The sequence below is a fragment of the Vanellus vanellus genome (assembly GCF_965231255.1).
Source record: "Vanellus vanellus genome assembly, chromosome: 2".
NCBI classification, from domain to species: domain Eukaryota; kingdom Metazoa; phylum Chordata; class Aves; order Charadriiformes; family Charadriidae; genus Vanellus; species Vanellus vanellus.
The window spans coordinates 61,310,446-61,333,598 of record NC_138906.1 but is presented as its reverse complement, the minus strand read 5'-3'; the positions used below and the strand labels follow the sequence as shown (position 1 = coordinate 61,333,598).

Below are 23,153 nucleotides of genomic sequence, written 5' to 3'. Positions count from 1 at the left end.
AAGCTTGAAGCATCTGTCTGCCTTTGTGGTATTATTTGATTCCTTTCTGGTTCTGTTCGTAAAAAGGCATTTTTAAACACTGTGAAAGAAGTTAGAAACATTTCTAACCAGAAGAAATTTCACTAAAAATATCCCAAACAAATTCTCTGTTCTAGTGTGCAGGTACATCCAAATATGTATTTCTTGAGTTATCTTGTACCCTCTTGATAACATAACCCCCAAATTTTCGTAACAGTACCACTATCTTTTACGCGCTTCTTACTGAACAAAGATGTACTGGGAGAACGGGAACCTTTACTAGAAGGATGACTACAAAACCTCATCTCCTCAGCTCTTCAGATTAAGAACATTTTCAAGGGAGCAAAGCTGCCGAGCAGACACGCAGACAGTTGATAAACACTCGTCAGGTCAAGAACATTCATCTGCTTTTGGAAAGCTCTGGCGAGCTCATTTCAAAACTGAGAAGCATTCGTTTTTCAGTATATTTCTGGGAACTCCTTTCCTCTTTCCCATGAAGTTTTCGGTAATTTCAGACTTATGTTTTTCTTCTGGTGTATCAGACCTCAACAACAACAGTAATTTACCATATTTGATCTCACATGTTTGGCAGCGGTGCCGGACTATGGTATATTGTACAAATACAGTATTGTGCAAATACATGTGACAGCAAATGTAATCGGATATTGTGTAAAAGCAGTATTTTTTAGTCTGACTTAAATCACTCACAGATTGTAAAGGCCTTGTTTTTTTAATTTTCAAGGCAACCAAGCCCCCTGTATCAGGTACCTAATTAGCAAGGTATATGAGGAACTTTGACAGCACTACCAGTTTCCGAAGTAGAGAAAATTAGGCAGTTTAAGTCCTGTTAATTATGAAGGTCATCTAGAAAGAAAACCTTAACTATAGGAATTGAAAGCCAGAAAGTCATCCAGCTAAAGGATGACATATTTTTGTGACTTCAATTACAAAACTGATTAAAAAAACTATGCCATAACTTATTCATTTAATTGTTTTCCCATAAATTATATTAGCTACTTTGGCAAATACTAAGGGAAATTAGGTTCCTCAGCAAGAACGCTGTTTCCCATGCTGTCCCTTTTTGGCTACTTGACACTCCATAATAATCAGTCTGATCCACCAAGCTCCAACCCTGAGAACAACACATTCTAATTGAAGTTGAAGTTCAGGAAAACAATAAAGCATTGTATTTAAGGAAGTTGTGTTTTGCAAGGGGCTAAAAGGTGCACTGTCCTTAATAGAGAGCATCTGTGTGTTTCCCAAAGTAATGGTATATTCGTGAATTGGAGCGCTTGGCAGACAACGGCATAGCTCAAAAGAAAAGGAATGGAAGATGTGGCCAGGATACCATAATGCTTTCCAATGAATCAATGGAATCATCTCCTAGGGAATATGGTATATACCAATAGAGCCACACGATATCAAAATATACTTGAGGTCAGAGATTATTTTCCTGTTCTGGGTTTGTAAAAAAGTCTAATACACTGAGATCTTGCTGCCCTGAGTAGGTTAATAATAATAAAGGTTATTGGAAAATCACAGCAGAGCTTAGAGAAGACCAAAAAGAATGAGGAAGGTCAGGACTCGCCTCTCAATATATACTGAAGACCTTAGCAAGGAGAGAATAATCTCCTTGGGAGGGAAATGAACCAGGTACATTATCATTTATTTACTATATTTGTCATCTTCTTTGAAGGGAAGTAAATAACACAATTGAAAGAGTGGAAGCTCAAAACTGAGATGTGGAAATGCTCTTTTGAGCATGCAGTTACATTAAGGCACTCTATGAGCTTGGAGAAATGTAAGAAAAAGGAAGCAGAAATTTAACATGTAGAGAGCGCCAGAAAAATCATGGTTACAATGACTGAGAATATCTCCAAAAAGAAAAAAAAAACCACAAACCCAACAGCATAAAAGACATATCTGTGTTCCTGTTTTTAATTTTACCTCCAATTGCCAGATTTATCTGAGTTTTCACACCTTTCTTTGAATCAGGCTCAGAGACAAGATATTAAATTGGATCTTAGCTCTTCCCCAATATGGTAATATCTCTTTTCCACATGAGAAAGGCACAGCAGAATGAGGTCCCCAATCACAAATAACTAAGCTTTAAAAATCTCCCTTTTCCAGACACATGATTTGGAATAAGAGAATAATAAAAAATAAACACCGCTTTTTCAGCTAGGATTAGGCACTGCACCTTCACACGCCTTTTAACTCTGGTATATAAACAGAGAAGGATCTTCAGAGACCATGAACAGGGACGACAGGAAATTCAGGAGACCTATATTGCTCTTCATTGAGGCTGTAAATCCCATCATGCATCTACTTGGCCAGTTGGTTGCTCTTCAGTATGCATTCTTGTATAAAAAGTAATCATGAAGACGTCTGAGGAACAGATTGCCCTTTGGAACAGACGGGGAGTAGGTCCCTGTTCTGATAGAGCAAACTTTTCTTTCTCAATGGAATATTCTCTGGAAAAATTTGTGAGGATATGCGCTTGTACCAGATTACTTCCCCAAGATGTAATGATTTCCACCTTCCATCTGCAATGATTTCGTTAAGAGGGATGATTCAGGTCTTTCAGATATCTGTCCAATGTGAAAAATAAAAAACACTAGGTCTATTTTCAAGGGAGTTTGGAAGTCAGGCCAGCTAGGATAATCAGACAACACAGTTTGAAAGCTAAGTACACTTTAACCTTCTAACATCTTTATCCAGAGATCTGAATATAGCTTATTTTTAAATAAACTTTGTGAAAGATGGAGATTCACTTCACTGGAAATAAATGCAACCCGAAGTCCTGGCACTGCACTTCATTCTCCCTCCCCACCTCCAATGTAAAAATAACTTCTTCATTTCATCCAGAAGTCTTTGTGCAGGTCTTTTTCTTCTTTCTTCAGCAGCTATCAATCAAAAGTAATATTTGTTTGCTGAGTGCATAAATTAGTGACTGGATTCAAATACAAAGAGTTGGTGAATTAAAAGTCCAGGCGGACCTGACTGAAAGTGTGCAACATAAAAGAATTACGGGAAAGAACGGAAAGCCTGTGTGAGAGAAACCATATCATTAGGGGCAAATGTTAATTGTTCTACAGTTATAAAGCAAACAGCACTTTGAACACATCTCCATTAAGATGTGGTACAGTACACAGTAATGATTTAGCAAGGGAAATTTACAATTCTGGGTCAATTAAGGTGGTCGTTTATTCTGTTCTGCTTAGCCCTGATGAGGTCAGGGTGGTAATGCTGTTCCTGCTTCTGGATGCTACCCTTAAGGGAAAGGATAAACTGACTGGATACAGTCCAGAGAACAGCAAGAATGGTGTGTTGTTTAAGAAAGAGGACCTATGAAGAAACTGGGCATGCTCAGTCTACAAGAGGAAGACTGAGGTAGGACACATGATAAGCTGTCCAGCATATTAAAAACAGAGCAGCCGTGAGGAGAAGGACTTGGGGATGTTGACTGATGAGAAGTTCAACATGAGCCAGCAATGTGCACTCGCAGCCCAGAAAGCCAACTGTACCCTGGGCTGCATCAAAAGAAGCATGGCCAGCAGGTCAAGGGAGGTGATTCTGCCCCTCTACTCCGCTCTCGTGAGACCCCACCTGGAGTACTGCATCCAGCTCTGGGGCCCCCAACATAAGAAGGACACGGACCTGTTGGGGTGAGTCCAGAGAGGGCCACAAAGATGATCAGAGGGCTGGAGCACCTCTCCTATGAAGACAGGCTGAGAGAGTTGGGGCTGTTCAGCCTGGAGAAGACAAGGCTCCACGGAGACCTTATAGCGGCCTTCCAGTATTTTAAAGGGGACCTACAGGAAAGATGGGGAGGGACTCTGTATCACGGAGTGTAGCAACAGGACAAGGGGTAATGGTTTTAAACCGAAAAAGGGTAGATTTAGATTATATACTAAGAAGAAATGTGAGGGTGGTGAGGCACTGGAACAGGTTGCCCAGAAAAGTTGTGGATGGCCCATCCCTGGAGATGTTCAAGGCCAGGCTGGATGGGGCTTAGAGTAACTAGGTCCAGTGGAAGGAGTCCCTGGCTGTGGCAGGGGGTTGGAACTAGATGATCTTTAAGGTCCATTCCAACCCAAACCATTCTATGATTCTACGAATATCAAATGTTCTCCACGTTACCCAAAGGTAGCATTGGAAGAAAACAGCATCACTTTTAGCAAGGAGGGTTTAATTGAGATCCTCTGAAAACATCTTTACGTTTCAATGCTGCAGGTCTCCATGGAATCTTCTTAAGCTGCAGCTTTTACAAGAACTGGTAAGAAAACCAAAGGTCAGAGACATTCCAAATAGAGAGATTGCTTTGCTTTTCTGGGATGGAGGAACAGGTTATATAGCAGCACAGAGACTTTCCCAGCCTTACACATAGGTGATTAGAGAATATCGATGGCTGCTCATCTCTTCTGGTAGAAGACAAGCTTCATCAACTAGTTCTGACATTTTCAGTTCTGTGACTTGGATCCTTGATACTGCTACCTGCCCAAAGGTGCTGAACAACCTTCAGGGATTGCTTTCTGAGACCTCTCAAAAGCAATGGTGGCAACTATGCTTCCTCTGTGAGGAGTCTCAGCAGAGGGCTGAGCCTCCATCTCATTTCACACAGGGAGCCTGGCGATGTGAGGGATGGTGTCATCTCCTGCACACTGATGACCCTCAGCTCTGTTCACTTTTACAGTTAACCCTAATTAGACCATCACATTGTTTTCAGTGCCTGAACGAGTTAAAGACAAACACTGTCTAAAATCAGGACTGAGGAGATAGGATTCAAGTGATAAATGCTCAGCATTCAAAGGGAATAATTAGAATGTCAAACTATCTATTAAAACTGCTTTTCACAAAACCGGGTGTTTTTTTGGTCCTCTATTGAATTATTGTGTGGTTTTTTATTACAACTGTCCAGTAACCCACAACTTCTCCGCCTTTTGTGGGGCACTTTCAGCAGTTACCACACACATGCTGCTTGTAGGAATTCTCCATAAGCAATATCCAAGATGCATCAAAAGAAACTGCCAGACCTCAGTATGTCCTTAAAAATTAGCTGAACTGCAAATACATAAATAATTAATAGAGGAATATGAATTTCAAAACCTTTCTCTTCAAATTATTGACTACATGCTTTAAGGTACCCATTGCTGTATTTAATGCAGAACTGTTTCACAGATTATCTGTTAGTCCATCACAGAAACAACAGTTGCTGAAGACATAGCAATCAGCTAAAGTAAGCATGGCTAAGAATACATTTCTATTTTTAAGAACATTTATAGCCATTTTAATTGTATTAAAAACCTGACACATTTATTTTTCATTCAAGGACAGTTCTAAGAAGCAGTAGCAATGAGGGCAAGACCTGTAAATAATATTGGTATAAATATACTGCACTGGCACAGCTGAAAGTTTTCCATTACTCAGGAAAAGGTCACTAGACCTATTGAACATGTTTAGACTACCCGTACTGCTTAAAACATGACAGAAATAGCTTTACCATTTAGCATCTGACACAAATACAAACTGAAGTATTTAGCAAACAGGTATGCCTACCTAATTTTGGGGTGTTTTCCTGACACAGAGCCCAGTGTCATGCTTACACTGCCAGGGAGCCACAGTTTTCTTTGAGCTTTTCTTAATTAATATGCATTCAGAACTTTTGCACATGCCAAAATTATTTTCCTTTACCATTCCTATAACCATAACAAATATGAAAATAACTCTTGTTTTTAAAGTACAAATGACTTTATAATTAAAATTTACAGTGTCTCATATTTGCATACTGTAGGTTTTTTTAATGTTTCTAATTGCATTATTTTATATATTTAATGGGCAAGATTTTCAAAACTGACCAGTGATTTTGAACAGCTTCCTACTTTGGCTGTTCAACATGAAGATACTTGAAAAGGGCCAATTTTCAGAGGGACAGTATCCAGTATTTTCTAAAACGCAGTGTGTCAGTGTAACCATTGCAAAATTGAGGTGCCCAACATTACCAGACATCTTTTTTCTATTCAAAGAGTGCATAAGAAACTCCTGAATTCTCTCCCCAGAGAAGTGCATGAGCAGAAATCACTTTTTTTGCCCATCAGATTTTCCCTCCCGTCTCTCATGTTTCCCCTGGCTGTCAAGAGACAATTGTTCTTTCCACGTCGTAACAGCAGATCCTCATGTAACCGCCACTGTTTACAATTTCCATCTACCAGCTATGTAATTAGAGATAAATCTGGCACCATAACTCCTTTTTTGTCAGAATTATACATTAACCTGACCCAAAGCCCTGTGAAAGCAGCCAAAAAAGCTTCACCGATTTTTACAGATTGTAGATCAGGTGTTTAATAGCTGTTACATTTAGAAGAAAAAAAAAGCTGAAAAATGTTTAAAACCTAACACAACTATCAACTTATCTCAAATGGGCAATGTGAGGAGATGGTGGAAAGCAAACAACATGTTTTATGCAGTCTCAACTCCCCAAAAGGTATTTCCACAAGCTTAAGCCGACTTTGAATATCCCGGCTTTCGTGATGTTTCTTGTTCTTTTCTTTATAGTGTTCCGGACTTTGTTTTTAGGCAAAATAATTAATATCTTTTTGTCCTTAACTACAAACACTTAAATTATGTGAAACATCTTTTTGTCATAAAAAAACCTCTTTGGGACCTTCTTAATGTAGTCATTTGCTACAGCTAACTTGACAAAAATCCTACAGCTCTGAGAGTGTGGAAACTCAGAGAAATGAATTTGCTTATGACAAATCTTTGCAGCATTTTCATTTATCCCTTTGTTTTCTGGTCTGTTGAATCTCTTGGGGTGCTTGGGTCTCCCAGGTTCTCTGCATCGCATTAACCCTGTAATTGGACTCATTCAGGGAACAGGAAAGCGATTTCTGAGGGAGAGAGCTGGTAAGGAGCAAAAACCATAGAGGAAACTCTCTTTGGCCAAGACGGTGATTTGGTTGCTGCTCACCTCCTCTTACAAAAGAAGTATCTGGATGGAGGTATGCCCAAAGCCTTCAGCAAGCCCTAAGAGGAGACCTGTATGATATATCACTTTTCTCTCCCTGGAAATCCTACCTATCCACAAAGCTTTAGCAAAGGCTACTTTATAACATGCTGGTCATGACAATATGGTCCACCTCCTCCAGCAAACTGCTTGCCAGCGCTGCCAGGAGGCTCTCTGGTCAGAGATGCACTGATGTGCTCCTGCAGGTCCCCTTCCCGACAGTGTCCCCAGCGGCACAGGTCGGCCCATCCCAGCAAAGCCGGCCATGCTCCATCATGATCAGTGGGTTTGCTGCTGAAAAGAAGATGGAAGAGGCTTTCTGTGCCAACGAAGAAGCCCCATGTGGTCACCGCCTGTCCCAGCAGGCGTATCTCAAAGGCGTAGTAGTTGGAGGCTGCTATGAGCAGCTCTCACAAAGCTTAACTTCGACATATGCTTCTTCAGTACAAACAGATTGTGCTCATGATTTAAGCAGATCTTTGTCTTCATACTCGATGCTTGTTCATAACCTACACTAATTTCCTAGCAAACATCGCACACATATTGTAATGGTAAGATGTTCTCCCTCCTTTCACAATATTTTAAGTGACATTTTCAAAAGTACAAAAATGATCCATGGATTTTTACAGCCTGAAACTGCATTCAAATATTTGGGGGGAGGGGGGAGATGAATTACAAAGACCAGACTGATCATAAATTAGCAATTGCAAACAGCAGTTCATTCATTAGGCCAACATGGAGGAGAATACTGGATATTTACAGAACTCTTCCATGGTTAAAAAAAATAATCCAAAGGACACTGAACACATTGAACAATGTTTATAGTTACTATCACTACAGTATATAAGCATCTCGGTTACAATACATATCCTGCAGAGACAGAACACAAGCTTTGTAAGTGAATTTTTCCATTCTTTCAGAGGAAGGAAATCCAGAGAACCAAACTGTGTTTCAGACGTGTGCTAGACTTCCAAAACACACTAAGAGAGGAGATTCCACTTGACCCGCCATGGACCCCTTTACCAGGCTCCAACTAAGCAGTTGCGGTACCCACATTTGGCAGTGCCTCAAACAGCAGCTCGTGCCCCCGTGCCAGCCTGTACCTCACTTTGACCCGGCTTGACTACATTAGCACACCCGATGTGACAGATTGGGTGCTCTGAATCTAGATCTGAAGTACACCCAATTCTGACTCCATCTCCGATGGCCAACTGTTTTCTACTTAATAAGACTAGATTACTTACATTAAGGATTTAGGAACTTAAAATAACCCGCCTTAAAGTCTTTAACCTGCCTTTAAGTCCTAAAGGCAATGTAACTAACCAAAAATTAACATAACTATGTCAATAAACAAAGGATACACATAAATGTATTGAGAATCAATATCTACAAGCTTACATTTGGCTTTGGAGACTGTCAGTCCAGAAGATCAGTTAAAAAAAGAGCAAGTCTTCCATCTACTGCTATGTTGAGGCAGTTAGATGGTCCCTTACATTTTCACTCTTCAATAACAGGGAGATAAACAAAACGCAAGGGGTATCTCTACTCTCACATCCTTACCTCTTTTTACTCTCCCCAATTCTTTGTCCCCTCTATAAAAAAGTACAGGAGATGCCACAGCTTCACACTCTATCAAGCACATTATCCAAATTTGTCCCTTTCATTCTCTTCTGGGACAGGGAGGGTAACAAACTAGTCTGACTTTGCAAATCCATGTGTGTTTTTGTGCACAGGTATTTAAAGTGATACAAGGAGGTGTCCAAGTCCCCAGATGCCACCACAGATAAGAAAAAAAGAAAGTTATTTCTTGTACAGAAGATGTAGGCCAACAAATCTGGATCTAATTAAACAGTGACACATTAATTTGGTAACTAATTGTAGTAACAATTCCTCATCCTGTATAGAACTCTGCTTTCCAAATAATAAACATCCTCTGAGAATTACCATAACTGCATAGCATGAGTAAACTTTCCAGTGCTGGCTGCCTAAAAGTATGGCAGAATCATAAGTTTCCTGGCAAGAAAAGTATCTGAATATGATAAAACCACAGTTGCAAATGGTATTAGGAGATACTGAAAGAATGAAAAATGAGACCTTTCTTTGCTGCGTTCACTGCATTGACTCTGCGCCCCATATGAGTGTTTAAAAGCCTTTAGCACAGCCATGCACAAAACTGCCCTTGGAAAACTTTGGGGAAAATCTGGCCATTCCCCCTCAGAAACACTAATTTCTGAAACAACAGGTACTCCTACAAACAGCAGGTTTCCATGCAGACAGACTACTTAAGGAGAAATTCCCAGCTGTTCAGCAGCTAAACACTATACAGGTCTCCCACCAGCTTTCCTGTGTAGGGTTTCACCAAAATAAATAGCAAATGCCAAGCACAACACATTTATAGGAACCCTCTTATCTACTGAGCCATCTGATTTTCAGATGAAGTGGCAACCTCACCGTGAATTCCCACAAAAAAGCTGACAGGAGGACAGCGGATAAGGCTTGCTAGGTGTGAAAGTACCAGAACTGACAGAGAAACAGACGGGCAACATCAGAGACTGAAACCTCGGTGGGAAGTCTTGCAAGTGGATGTCTTCATCGCTATCTTACACCATTTTTTTTTCTGCAACTGGTCCCAAGATCAAAATAAGAACAGAACAGAACAAAGGCAGAGGTTTTTGTTCTTTATCCTGCTGGCAAGTGGTGGAGGTGGTTTGGGAGGCTTTTTTCTCATCCCATTAAATCCTTAAGAAAAAGCAAGTTAGTTGTTAAAAAAAACGAAACTATTAGAAAACAGTTTGTTCCCAATAGACAACCTGGGACATTAGTTACAGATGTCATAAAACTTTTCTTGGTTTACTGCTAACTCCAGTAAAGCAGTTGACAGTTGTGTTTTGAACATACACTCAAAAATATGAAATAATATTTGGCAATAGCTATAAAGGAGCAGATTCTGAAGAGCATGTTACTGCACAAGAAGTCAATCAATAAGGGTCAGTGAAGCCATTTTTGGAATGAATTACTTGTAAACTATTCAACTGACCAAAAGGTAAATATGCAGGGCGTTATCACAATGTTATTTTTCAAACAGAGCAAAGAAACAAGGTTCATCATAAGCAATCTTAATATGGGATGTTGCAATACATACGGTAATTTTGGTCTTCTGCATTGTTTGGCTATCAGTCACAATATCACATTTCATTATGAACTATCCTCAGGATAAATAATGCGTGTAGAAAATAAGATACCCAGCAAGTATGCAATATTACTTTCCATTTCAGAAGGGCAAATGAGTTTAATGAACTTAAGGATAAGCCACTTCTTGGATATTTCATGTTAAAAGATTATTTTAATTGCAAAGAAGAGATTGCTTTTGTTTGTAATTTAGGGAGGAGCTAGAGCAAAACAGTTTCAGCCTTCTAAGATCCAAAAGAAGGCAGCAATCAAGATTTTTACTATTCTTCCAGAATTCTAGAAAGCTTATGTGCTTTTATACCTGTAGCTTTTAGATGGCTCTTTGGGGACATTTGGGTCGAATCAGACAGTTAATGCAGTTCTGCACTTATTTCTATTAAGTTTTGAAACATGTTTCTTTTTCATTTACAAAAAAAATGCAGACAGAGCTCCATGTTTAGAATAATCTGGTATCATCTATCGATGATATCTGATAATCCAAATCTTCGTAACTGCCAACATCTTTTTTTTTTTTTTTTTGTCAGACAAGAAGTTAATAATGTCCTAAGATCACTCAGCCCTGAGTTGTTTTATATGCAAAAGAAATAAGCTATATACACGCAGTGTGGCGTCCGCACATATTACTGGTGACTTTTCCATTACTCTTCCAATACGGCAGTGCATGCCACTGACCCTCATCCACAGGGGTGACTGATTGAGGTAATTCCCAACCTATGCATCCAGTCCCTTCTGCTTCTCCGACACGGACACAGGGACAGCAACACAGGGTGGGGATCCAAGTGCCAGACAATTACTAAAGCAACAAGGAGCTATTCAGCAGGGAAAGGCAGAAGGTTGGATGGAAGTTCCCTCTGGGCTGGACTTGGCCCACAAAATACAGCCTGGATGATGCCAGAATGAAAGGGTAAAATTCATAAGGAATGAAAGGGATAAAATAGGCTTTCATGGGATGAATAGCTAAGTAGCTCCCAAGACATATGAAATCTTAGTAGCCAAAGACTGAAAAATTGTAACTACCACAGTGTGAGCACTGTACAAGAAGAAAGTGCCTGCCAAATTCACATTCTGATGCCAGAAATTCTGAAAATCATGGAAATCTGAAGACAAAATCTGAAAAAGCAAAAATATGGTCATTGCTAAGTTATAGGAACAGCCCTACAGACTGTAGGAATGTTGCTAATAAAATTCTCAGAGCAAAAGCAAGAATTGCAAAAACTACTCTTACCTTAATCACTTTTCGTGGTACAAGGGAAGCACCTTTTAATAATGAAGTGGGACATAAAGCCAACTGTGTGCACATAACCTTCAAAAGAATGATTATGCTGATTCTCAAATAAATGTTTGTCAAGGATCTATATTTATAGAAGATGAAAAAAAAAGTGAAAGTTCAGATGAAAACAAGTGATTCTTTCATTCTTACTACCTCTTGTTATAAATTAGGTTTTTGACAAGGACAGTTACGCTGCTGTTGGAAACCCCTAATTTACTCCTGGGTATGAAAGTATAAAAGGTACCAATTCCGGAAATTAATACACTACTGAAAACAAGGACTGTCTCACATGTTGAGCCTTCTGTACTTTCACACATGGGAACAAACTCTTGGAAGAAAATCCTGTCCTTGACCTGTGACTCTCAGGTATCAGAGAGTGACCATGATATAGGCAGAACGCCATCCTCCGGAGCCTCAGGAGGACACACAGTTTCCCTGTGGAATCTAAGATCTCTTGTCAACATACATGTATCTCCCCCAGGGCCATAAAAGTGAGGCAGTAAACAAAAACAGCTGAAAGAAACAGGTCTGCTTGGCAAAGATGAGGAGAAGTTTCACTGGCCAGTGGTACCTTCAGGTTATGCAATGCCATGCCGGGCATAATGCTCCTTATTCTAGAAGAGCCAAAATATTGCACAAGGTGGCCCTGTTCCACCCAGACATCACCCCCTCCCCAGCACACCAGACACCCTACCATGCCTTAAAAACACTTTGGAGGAGAAAATAATTTCCCCTTTGAGTTAAGAAGAGCAACAGGTAAAAATACTTTGAGAGAAGAGAACTCGGCAAGTTGCTAAGCATGCAATTCTTTGCAGATCTACAGGGAAGGTCAAGCTGAAGGTCGTCTGAAGATAGGGATGAAGTTGGTCAACATGAGGGTCAGGAGTTGGGTTGCTGCTGCTGCAGCTACACAGATCCACAGCCCAAAAGTCACTGGAGGGATGGCCACAAATCTGTTTCTCCAGATAGCAGCCCTAGCATGACAGGCATGGGAAAAGACTCTTTCCTCCAGTTGTTGCACAAATCTGACGCCTAAATCCTGGCTTGAAAAGAAAACTCTGTCCTATTTTCTACTATGTTCATCCCTGAATTGTCAACAATCCATTCTAAGACTGCATCAGTTTCTAATTTTACACCTTTATTTACATTCCTCTTGTTCTTACTCTTACCTCTTCACAACACCTAGCCACTGTGGCAACCATTCTTCTTTCCCAAAGCTCCTTTAAATTTAACCTTCTCCCATATTATGTGACAGATCAGTGTATTTATGCTTCTTCTGAATAACTCAATGTTATTTGCTATGCCACTGTCCTTTCCTGAATTAAAGCATCTTATCATGTGAACTTTAGCCATCAACTCACAGCAAAATGAAGTGGGTGGAAGGATATTTGAACCCTACCTTTCAATCTTCCATCAGCTAATGACCTGGAATACAAATAAAGGCATAAATTACAATCGTTTCACTGACTTCACTTGTCTATGAAAATGTCATCCAGTTGAAAACCTGTCCCATGCAGTTAATAAATGGACGAGCCTGTTGATACGTAAAACAAATCAGTTCTCTAGAGAAGAAAACTTCCAGAGCAGGATGACCTCTGACAGGAAAAAGTACAAGAAGAGCACCTTCTGAACTACAAAATAATAAATTTATACAGAAATTCTCTTGGGACATGAACAAATCAATAGCAATATTAACCAATGAACAGCGATAGCATGAAAATTAAGTACACTAGTGAACAAATGGACTGCAAAATGAAATGCAGGGAAGGCTGAAAACATAAAAAAAAAAAAAAGTATTCTGTTCTTGTAATTAAAACAGCCTGCCTCCTTCCCCGAACACTTCCTCTCCTCTAACTGGCAATTGCCTACCAAAATTCATCCTTGGAAGTGCTGGCAGAGGCAGGGTGTGGACCGGATTCAGAGGCACAGGTTTTATCAGCACATCTTCCAATTCCATTCAGATGACACAATATTGAAAGCTGTCCACCACAGTTATACCATTGCTGTCATCAATAAGGCTAAAGACTGAATGATGGTTTCAGTTTTGGCAGCATGGACCAACCTCAGGAATGGAGGCCCAGTTTGACTTGGAAATAGGGAAATGTCTTTCTTGTATATACCTCCCACATATGTTACAAATGTGCATCTAAGGCAAAGTCCTGGGATGAGATCCCTGTGCCAAAGGCAAAATTCTCATCCCCTTCACTAAGTTTGCAGCCCCGAGTTACAAAAGTAAGCAAAAAGTAATGAAAAACTCTTTTGCTTGTTAACCCAAACTCTTCAGCTTTTCAGTATGCTCTCAACTGTACCATATGCAGCTGCCAAATCCAAACCCCTTCTCCTTCTGGCATATCAAGGAAAATACGGTTCAACTACACATGGAAGATAAACAGTGGGACTGAACAATTCAGTATGTCCCCTGGTTTTGGCTCTCTCCAAATTCCAGGATGCAGCACTACCTCTTAAATCCTGCTCCTGGGAACAAGCCACAGCTGCTCCTCAGCTGCTGGGACAATACCAGAGCGTGTCCCCTCACCCTGCAATGAAGGGAGCCCCGGCACACGCACACCCCTCAGCCCAGGGACAGCTACAGCCACACAGGGAAACCGATGGATACACATCATTGGGATGAGACTGTGCCCTAAACCACCCCCCATCATGTCATGCACTGTAATTGCAGTGAACCCAACTGGGATGGGAAGATAGGGAAAGCCTACAAATAGCAAAGATCCTAGAGAGTTACAGTGCATGTACTAATCACGCGAACAGACTAATTTCTGGAAGCACTTCAGCAAATGCTCTCTCAAATACCTAAAATGGTTTTAAATTACTGGCCCTTTTACATTAAGGAGACCTGGATCCTTAACTTAAACAGATTACAACTGAAGGGCTAATGCACCAACTGGTAAAGTGTCCTCTGGATGCTTTTATCCCTCAGATTTCTCTGAAAGCAATGTACAGTCAGGTTTTTTCTCAGCTCACAGAAGTGTGAGATCAGCCCTAAATTAGAAGATTATGGTTTATCCTTCAGAGGAGATACTTTTCCAGACAAATGGCATTCGGTCCTGTGAGAATAGGTGTGATGATGCCAGTTGTGCCATCTGAATTACATCAGGCCTCAAGCTGAATGGAGCCCAAATTCAGATTGTGAATATAAAGATTTCTTTCATGGTGTTTATTTAGCTGTGCAGTCACGTCACCATCAACTGTCTGCATGCTGTCCGTGAGAACACAACAAATTATGAACTTGAATGTCTCTCTCTATTCATCTCCACTCTAAGTCTCTACCAAAAAAAAAAAAAAAAAGAGTTAAAAAAATCCCTGAATAAAAATGACAGTGATTTATCTTGTGAAAACCCTGGTCCTCTGGTCTGAGTTACAGAAATGGAGGCATATTATATCTTTTTACTTTAATGTCCACTAGTACGAAACAAGACATAACTTTCAATGCAAACACACGTTATGCGAAAGAATTCAAATAGACAAGGAAGAGATGATAAGAGGAAGTATTCCCCTAACTTTAAAAGGTTCAGACGGATAAAAGGCTTAAGCCAATATCCACTAGTACCAACAGCAATATGGTGGCAGGAGCTATCATTTAACAATGGTTTTTAGAAAAAAAAAACCTGCTTGATGAGAACTATTTTTAAGAACATCCAGTCAACAACATCTATAACTGATGTGATAGTAATGACCCCATTGAGTGTCCATCAGCGGTTTCTAAGCACACCAACCAGCACTCCAGCAAATTATCAATTTGGAGTCACTGGACACTGCTTATCTACATTTTTCTCTCCTGCTTTAAAGGGTTTTGTGGATCCTGCTCTTTCAAACTTAAAAGCCAGTTTATTTTTTGCAGTTTGGGTGGGTGCCATGTTTCGGTAGTGTATGAAACAGCTCCAGACTACTTAGCATAAACAAGGGTTTGGAGAACACTGCACTAAACAGAACAGAGCATCTCAAAGCAATGGATCTGCTTTATTCACACACAAGTTACCTTTTTTTTTCCTTTTTTTTTTACTTTTCCCCCACAATTCTGACAAAGATGCTGCTGTCCAAGGAGGTTATCAAAAGCACAAAAGACAAAACAAAAGCACTGCTAAGCCAGCAGTTGCTGTCTCCCTCTGATAAGAGTCCACCTGCTTGTCAGTGCTGCAGCTCGAAGGCTGAAGACTTTCAACCGCCTCCCCCTGAGCAGTGTTTTCATCTCTTCCCACCCAGCCCACCTGTAACAATGACAGCAATTAGCTTCACTGCCTCCCTGAACTCTATAGCATGGCCGACCTCCAACAAGACCAAGAACTTGGAGACAAAAATGGCTGTTGCCTTTCATAGGCAGAAACGAAGGGAATGAACAGGGCGAGACACGATGCTCCTCCTCGTGGACCACGGCTCCATCCTTGAACAGTGCTCTTCTCCAAGGAACCGGCCACCTTGGCAGGGAGCACCACTCAGGGACTGAGTATACCGACTCCTAAATCGGCTCGTTATGATGAAAATGCAAAAGTTGAGGCTTGTACATCCCACCCTCCGTACCCCAACGGCACACAGCTCTCACTAGAACAACTGCTGCATGCTTCAGGCTACTGCCTAGCATCTGACTGCCAGCCCGCATCCATCACAGCAGCTTCCCAAACTCACAGTCGTTACCACCAGCAGACACCTAAAAGACTTTAACACCTACGGGAGGAAAGTAAATGCAGGACATTTGAGTACCTTCCCCTTAGTTCTTACTCTCAAAAGTGACTTATATGCAGAGCAGCTTATGAAGCATTTTAGATCCCAAGAACTCACGCTGGATTTATAGAAACTGCTGAAAATTCAATTTTTCGTTTCGCTGCAAATTAAGGGTCTCAGAAGTCTGCACACTCTACATAATCTTAAAAAATGGGGCTTGGGTTCCCGAGTAACTTGGCTAATTCTGAAAATTTTACCCATGACCATCGTTCATTCCCCTAAACATTAAGCTGCAGAAACCACTCCCAAAACCAAGTCTGGGAAACAAATTTGCAGTCGCTCAGGGTAGCTCAATACTTAGCCTGTTGAGTCACCATAATGACCACAGAACGGATGGATTATATGATTTTAATAGGTCAGACACTGCTGTTTTTTCCTTTACAATCACACATCCTAAAACAACTAAGAAGCAGTTGAGATAAGTCAGACACGCGTGCCCACACTCTGTTTATTTTGAAACGTCATCACCTCTTCCCCAGATGAATGCTGTTATATTTGCACCTGACCATACGCTGCTTCTCTCCAGTCAAGGACAGGGATTGACACACGCACGCAAACAGCCTGCCAGAATAACAGACGCATTTCTCTAAACACAGCTTTGCTGCTCCTCTATTGTACTCGCAGGTTTCGTTGCCAAGTGAAGGAGTTAATCCTGCCCATAACTGTGCCCGTCTTTCGCAAATACAACTGTAACCAAAGAAATGACCAACGTGCAGTTCTGTTTTTAAATAAACACTGATATGACACCTCCAGGTTGTTTTTCTGCTCTGCAGCTATGGTTGTTAGAGACAATAACCACAGCAGTCTCAAATATATATGCACCCCAATGTGCTGCACGCTGTAGAGTGGTCCACGGAGACTACTGTTACCCCCTGAAAATCACTCTATGAAAAATAGTATGGAGGATAAGGGTGAAACTCCACGAATACAGCATGTGATGAGTAACGCCCCCAGCTCTCAAACACCACCTGCGTGATTTCTGCTCTGCTCCCCCACTTCATGCTTTTTTTCCTTCATAACCGAGCACTAATGCCTGTTGAGTGGCTTCAGCAGTGCCAGGCAGTACACTTCTTGCTCTATTTCTCCAAGAAAATGAAAGGTGATGCAGGACATGTGAAGTTCTGGCCACAACGTAGTCAATCGGATTTTTGGTTTTAGACCTCTCTAGTGCCAGGATTTCTCACCGGTTTGCAGTGATGTCCTATTCAAATCTGAACCGGTAAGATGTTACCTTAAAATCAAACACTTTTTGTCCCAACAGCAAAACCGTGCTGGTGACTGGTACCTATTTCGTGAAGTCTCCTGAGTCGGTGGCCAACAGAGGGTGGAACAAAAGTGAGGAAGAATTAATATACAGAGACCACAAAAGGAAGTAATGCCAATGTAGTAGGCAATAAAGGATTAAAAAACACGTCCCGTGTTTAACAGGTAATGTGACACAGCTCTGCCTCAAGAGCTCTACGGAACCGTTTCAAGCGCTCTCCTTTCTCATCATATAACAAACCTGCTGGCATGACCTCTTCCAAATGGGAAATGGCACAATCTACTCAATAAAAACCTCTGTTTGTTTTCTTTTCTCTTCTCCGGGTATCGGCTGAGAGAAGCCTGTCCCTGCCCTCCTTGTCTATCCCCCAAATTTTGATCCTGAAGGGGAAAGAAGCAGCGGGGCAAGGCACACTGGAGAAAACATAAGATGCAGAGTGCAGCTAAGGCTGGGGCTGCAAAAGAAGCAAAGAAGAAAGTTTAGTAATAAATCCACCTGGAACAGGTTCTTCTCTAAAAAGCTGAGCCGAGGACCACCACTTGGTGGTTTTGACACTCTAAGCCAGAGCGCAGGCAGTCAAGAGTTGCGACCCAGAGAAACACACACCCAAGAAGCTGGCTGAAATGATCATCGAGGACTGCTTTAACGAACAGGCTCCACTGGGTTGGACAGCGAGGGAGGTGTGTGCTAAGGTGGCAGGTGAGGATGATGCCGATGGGGAGCAGGCAGCCCTCACCAACACAGTCACCGCATCTCGGGTGCTCTCGCCACGCCTGGCGAGCAGAGAATTGATGCTAACAAAGCAGCGATGGGATATTCACCTTACTGTTACTTTTCAGCAGTGCACTTAAAATACTGGGTTGACGTAGGTATGGAAATGCCGCATAGCAAATTACATGAATTTGAAACATATATACACAATAAAAACTGAAAGTTTCAGGTTTTCCTGCGGTTATGAGCCTGCAAACCATTCCACACAGGCAGACCTTTGTGTCCCTGATTAACCTCAGGCAACTAACTTAAACCGGGCTGTGTCTGATTAAGGTCCACATTCGCAAGCTTCAGAAAACGCTTTGTGTAAAAATTTGGTTGTTGGCCAAGCCTGATTGCCACGTGTAAGTTACATCTGATAGGAGCAAAATGTGTCTGTTCCTGAGAATTTAGACTGAAATTTCCTTAGAGACCAGGACAGCGTTATTTTCCTTGTTGCTTTTGTAGCCGCTGCTTCGGCGTAATGACCCTTTTCTTGCCAACGTCAAAGCAGAGTGGGGGAGAGGTTATTTTTCAGAAGGCAGGACAAATCCCTTCGCCTCTAAGTTCTGAAGTCTTCAGTTTATGACTCACTGTGTCCATAGCGAAATGAAGTTGCGATCGCAACTCCCAAGCCGGTCCAACGCACATTGAAATCAATGGGAGTCTTTCCATTGACTTCAATGGGAAGCCATGTCCTGCCCTCAGTGGACTCGAGCTGCGCACGTAACGAAACCACCCTCCAGTTTTGGATGGTAGAAAACACGGTCAGCCTGGAAAAGGCAGGGATCCCTGAGGTCGGAGATTGTCTACGACAAAGAAACTAATACAGGAAAAACCAACAGAGAGATGCCTCAAGTGCACTTGTCTGCGCTCTGACTCTTTTTAACACTATCACCCCAGACGAAACCCATGTCCAGAGCAAATATTTATCAAAAATTTGTAAAGAGCAAGATCTCGGCAGAAGCCAAAATCTGGCCCAGAGTGGAAAATGTACAACAATTATTCAATCTTAAAATCAAATTTTCAAATAAAATAAACATAAGCTCCGAGAAATTAGTGCAGTACCACTTAGAAGCTAGAAAAAGCTTGCAGCAGACTCTGTAGTGCAGTTTTGTGCTCGTCAAACATGAAGGTCAACCTAGGACTTCTAGAAGAAGGAGAGTATGAGCACGCACAGCGTCAGACTCTATGTTATACATCAGCAGGCCACCACCAAACAACTAACCATACGTTGCCTTTCATGTTCCTCATATGGCTCCTATGTGAAAATAGTAATAAAGAAAAAAGCTCACAATGAGGGAAAGCTAAGCTTGAAAATGAAACTCATAAAACAGTTTTTAAGAGTGTTTTGGGACTGTCAGGGAAAGGACTGAGGAAGAGCATACACTTTAGAAAGATTAAAACAATGACTATGCGATGTTGGTAAGAAATTGATCATTGCCAGGAAAGAAAGCCAGGAGCAAGAAGGAATATTGATCTTCCAATAGCAGAGACCACTTAGTTTGGATGATACAGCATTTGTAGACTGGTCTTCACCGTGACTTATACATCCCCAGGACTGATGCAGTAATATTTGAACAATTTTTAGGTGGGAGAATTTTTAGGCGAACTGGAGACCCTCACACTGTCAGGTATGTCTTGACACGGTGTCTGAAGAGTTACTGATGCTTGGTACCCAGAAGCATCTCACTCAGGAAGGTCTCTCTGGGCTGATCATTTCTTCCACCCAGCCTGTCGGGGCCTGAGCTCGGCAGGTTGAGGAGAAAAAAACAGGCCCTTCTTCAGTCAGCATTTTTCTACGCTTATTTTTCAGCAGATCAAGAAAGGCACAATGACGCAGGGATTTTGTTGGGTTAGTTACAGGCTTAACAGACACATACTGCACAGATGAAGAACAGGGAGGTCCTGTGGGGCTGGGCAGGCTGTGCAATGCGAAGGAGGAGACTGTACCACAGGTAACGGATACATCCCAACACCTGTGCTGACTTAGCGCTCGCGGGAACCGAGAACGAGTGGGGAACTTGTAAAACATGCCTCAAACTTGTTAACAAATTACTGGGTGAGAAACACCTGCCGCCACCACCCCGTAATTCCTGCACGTCAGCGTAACCTCGTCACGTTGTACCTCCTTATACCCACTAGACCTCGGATTTTGGGCTGCATTTTTTGGACTCGCTTCCCACTCCATTTAAAAAACAAGACAGCTGGGAGAGAGGAGGATCTCCGGAGGCAAAAAGCTGACGCTGTTGATCATAAATCTTTCTCTATGTGTGTATATATATGTATATATACACACACATACACATGCATGCATATATATGTGTGTGCATATATGTATACACATATATACATGCATTTGTGTGTGTATATGCATACATGTACACATGTATGTGTACATGTATACATATATACAGACATATATACATGTATATATGTGTGAGTATACATAGGTATACATATACACACATATGCGTGTGTATATGTATATACACACATATATACATATATACACATATATGCGTATATATATGCATATATAGGCCTATATATGCGTGTATATATACACATATATAGGCCTATATATGTGTATATATACACGCATATATAGGCCTATATATGCGTATATATACACACATATATACACATATATAGGCCTATATATGTGTGTATATATACATATATACACACATATATATACACACAGGGAGCACGGATACAAGTCACGTCGGTGGGTACGAGTCCCGCCGGTGACAGGTCTTCTACCGCCGCTTCTTCCCAGCAGCCCCCCCCCCCCCTCAAGCCATGCCCACCGCCCTCCCCCCCCCCCCCCCCCAGGGGAGGTGCCACCCCGCATCGCGGGGAGCGGGGGGCCGCGGGAGACACCCCCACACACCCCACACCCCCCCTCACAGTCCCCTCCACACCCCCCTCCCCACTCGGGAGGCGCCTCCGGGCTCTGCACCGCCCCCCCGCCCCCCGCCCGGCCCCGCTGCGGGGTCCCGCCGCCACCACCACCTACTTCTTGCAGGGGATGAGGCCCTTCCTCTCCTCCAGGATGCGGAGGCGCTGGTTGGGGCCGTCGTAGGAGACGGCGGCCCGCGTGTTGCGGCCCGTGCCGTGCTCGTACCACACGGTGCGCCCTTCCCACTGCCGCGGCGCCTGGCACGGCTCGGCCCCCGCCGCCGCGGCCCCGCCGCCAGGCAGCAGGAGGCCGCCCAGCAGCAGCAGCCCCAGCCCCAGCCCCAACCCCGGCCGCGGCCCGCCCGCCGCCCGCGCCATGCTCCGCGCACCGCTCCGCGCACGGACGTCCCGTACCCCCCCCCTCACACACACCCCCCGCGCGGCGCGCAGGCGGGCGGGCAGGCCTGCGCCGGGGGGGGGGGGGGGCGGGGGCGGCCCGCCTCCAAACCCGCATCGCCTGAGCGGGGAGAGGCGGTTTCTGCTCGAGCTGCTGTAGGACGGCGGGATGGGGCAGCGGGGGGGAAGCGGGGCCGTGCGCCCCCCCCCCCCCCCCCTCCTTGCAGCTGCGGTGGCCCGGGAGGGTTTGCTTGCCCTGGGGCAAGGGGCGATGCCAGAGGGGCACCTGCAATGCCCTTGGGGCACTGCTGGGTGGGCTTTGGGAGGGAGGGGGTGCACGAACAGGAGGAATGATGCTTTAATGTTGCCGTCCAAGGGGGAGTTTAACTTTTTCATTGCCAGTGGTGTGTGTCCTGTCCCCCCCACCCCGGACAATGTCACCGGGCACATACACCCCTTCATCTCCCGCTGCCCTCCCACGTTTCCCAGCCGTTGTCTACTGCCGGCTCTGCATGAGCTCTCCTCCCACGCAAAGGGAGAAGGGGGAACCTTCTCTGCCCCGCAGACCCCCCGCGGCACCCAGCCCTGAGCTCTGCCGGCGGGGTTGGTCCACCAGGGGAATCACCCGTGGCACCGCGGCAGCTGGCCGGGGCAAGCCCGGGGGCTGAGCCACGCTGGGACTTTCCCGGGCCGCTGCAATAACCCGGCACCGGGTTAATCCCGTTTTCTCTGCGGGTCGCCTCAAAGACTGGGGTGCAGCATTTGCCCCCAGTAGAAGAAAAGCCCGCAGTTTTTTTCCGTCCACGGGGAGTGGGGTGGGAGGGAGCCCCTTGGTCCCGCGTGGGCATGCCGCCCCGCTGCATCCAGCCGCGCGTGGCTGTGGAGCACGCAGGGAAGAGAAATAAAAAACGGCTTGGGAAAAGCCTGAAATCCCTTCTCCCATCCATTTGCAGATGCGGGGGGGGGGGGGGGGGGACGGGACACGCGACACACACGACATACGACATGACACACACAAGAAGGGGAGCGCAGCCGGGGGGGGGCGGACCACCCGCCGAGCAGCCCCGCACCGGCCCCGCCGCCCGCTTGCCGGCTCCGGTCGGTCACCGCCGCATCCCCCGTCCCGAGCGAACCGGGCAAAATGCAGCCTCCCCGCTTGTCTGCCCGTCCGCCTTCCCCCTCCTCCCCCTGCAAACCCCCGGGAAGGCGACGGGAACAGCCGCCGGAGCTCCCCCCCGAGCCCGCAAAAAGTTTCTGCTCCGTGTCCCTCGGGAAAAGTTCACTTCCCCCCCCCCCCCCCCCAGGAGCGGGGGGGATGGAGGGAATTGGGGGGGGGGGGGGCTCCCGCATCTTTCTCCCCTCTCCCCGCGTCGGATGCGTGCGGTTTGGGTCTGGTTTTCTCTACCCCCCCTACCACACCCCCCCCGCCCCTTCCACCTGAAGGAATTTATGATACAGATGAAAACTGAAACGGGGCTGGAGCCGCGGACGAGAGACGCAGTGATGTCGCCGGGGATTAGACGGGGTGGAGGGTGATGTCACCGTGGCTGCATAGCAAAACACACACGCGCGCACACGCACACACACACACACACACGCGCGCACACCACCACATCTCC

General features: G+C 44.0%; 2 protein-coding genes across 2 annotated transcripts in view; one reads left to right on the top strand and one right to left on the bottom strand.

The window, feature by feature from the left end:
- EPDR1 (ependymin related 1) overlaps positions 1 to 21,652 on the bottom strand; it is a gene marked incomplete at its 5' end in the record, with an annotated part of 32,760 nt that extends 11,108 nt beyond the window's left edge. The window contains 2 exons of the mRNA XM_082499460.1: positions 21,257 to 21,529; positions 21,567 to 21,652. Coding sequence (XP_082355586.1) covers positions 21,257 to 21,529; positions 21,567 to 21,652 — 359 coding nt within the window. The remainder of the gene's footprint in view (positions 1 to 21,256; positions 21,530 to 21,566) is intronic.
- A 1,385-nt stretch (positions 21,653 to 23,037) lies between these two features.
- Positions 23,038 to 23,153, top strand: part of SFRP4 (secreted frizzled related protein 4) — a gene marked incomplete at its 5' end in the record, with an annotated part of 9,281 nt that continues 9,165 nt past the window's right edge. The window contains one exon of the mRNA XM_082499173.1: positions 23,038 to 23,066. Within this exon, the coding sequence (XP_082355299.1) occupies positions 23,038 to 23,066 (29 nt within the window). The remainder of the gene's footprint in view (positions 23,067 to 23,153) is intronic.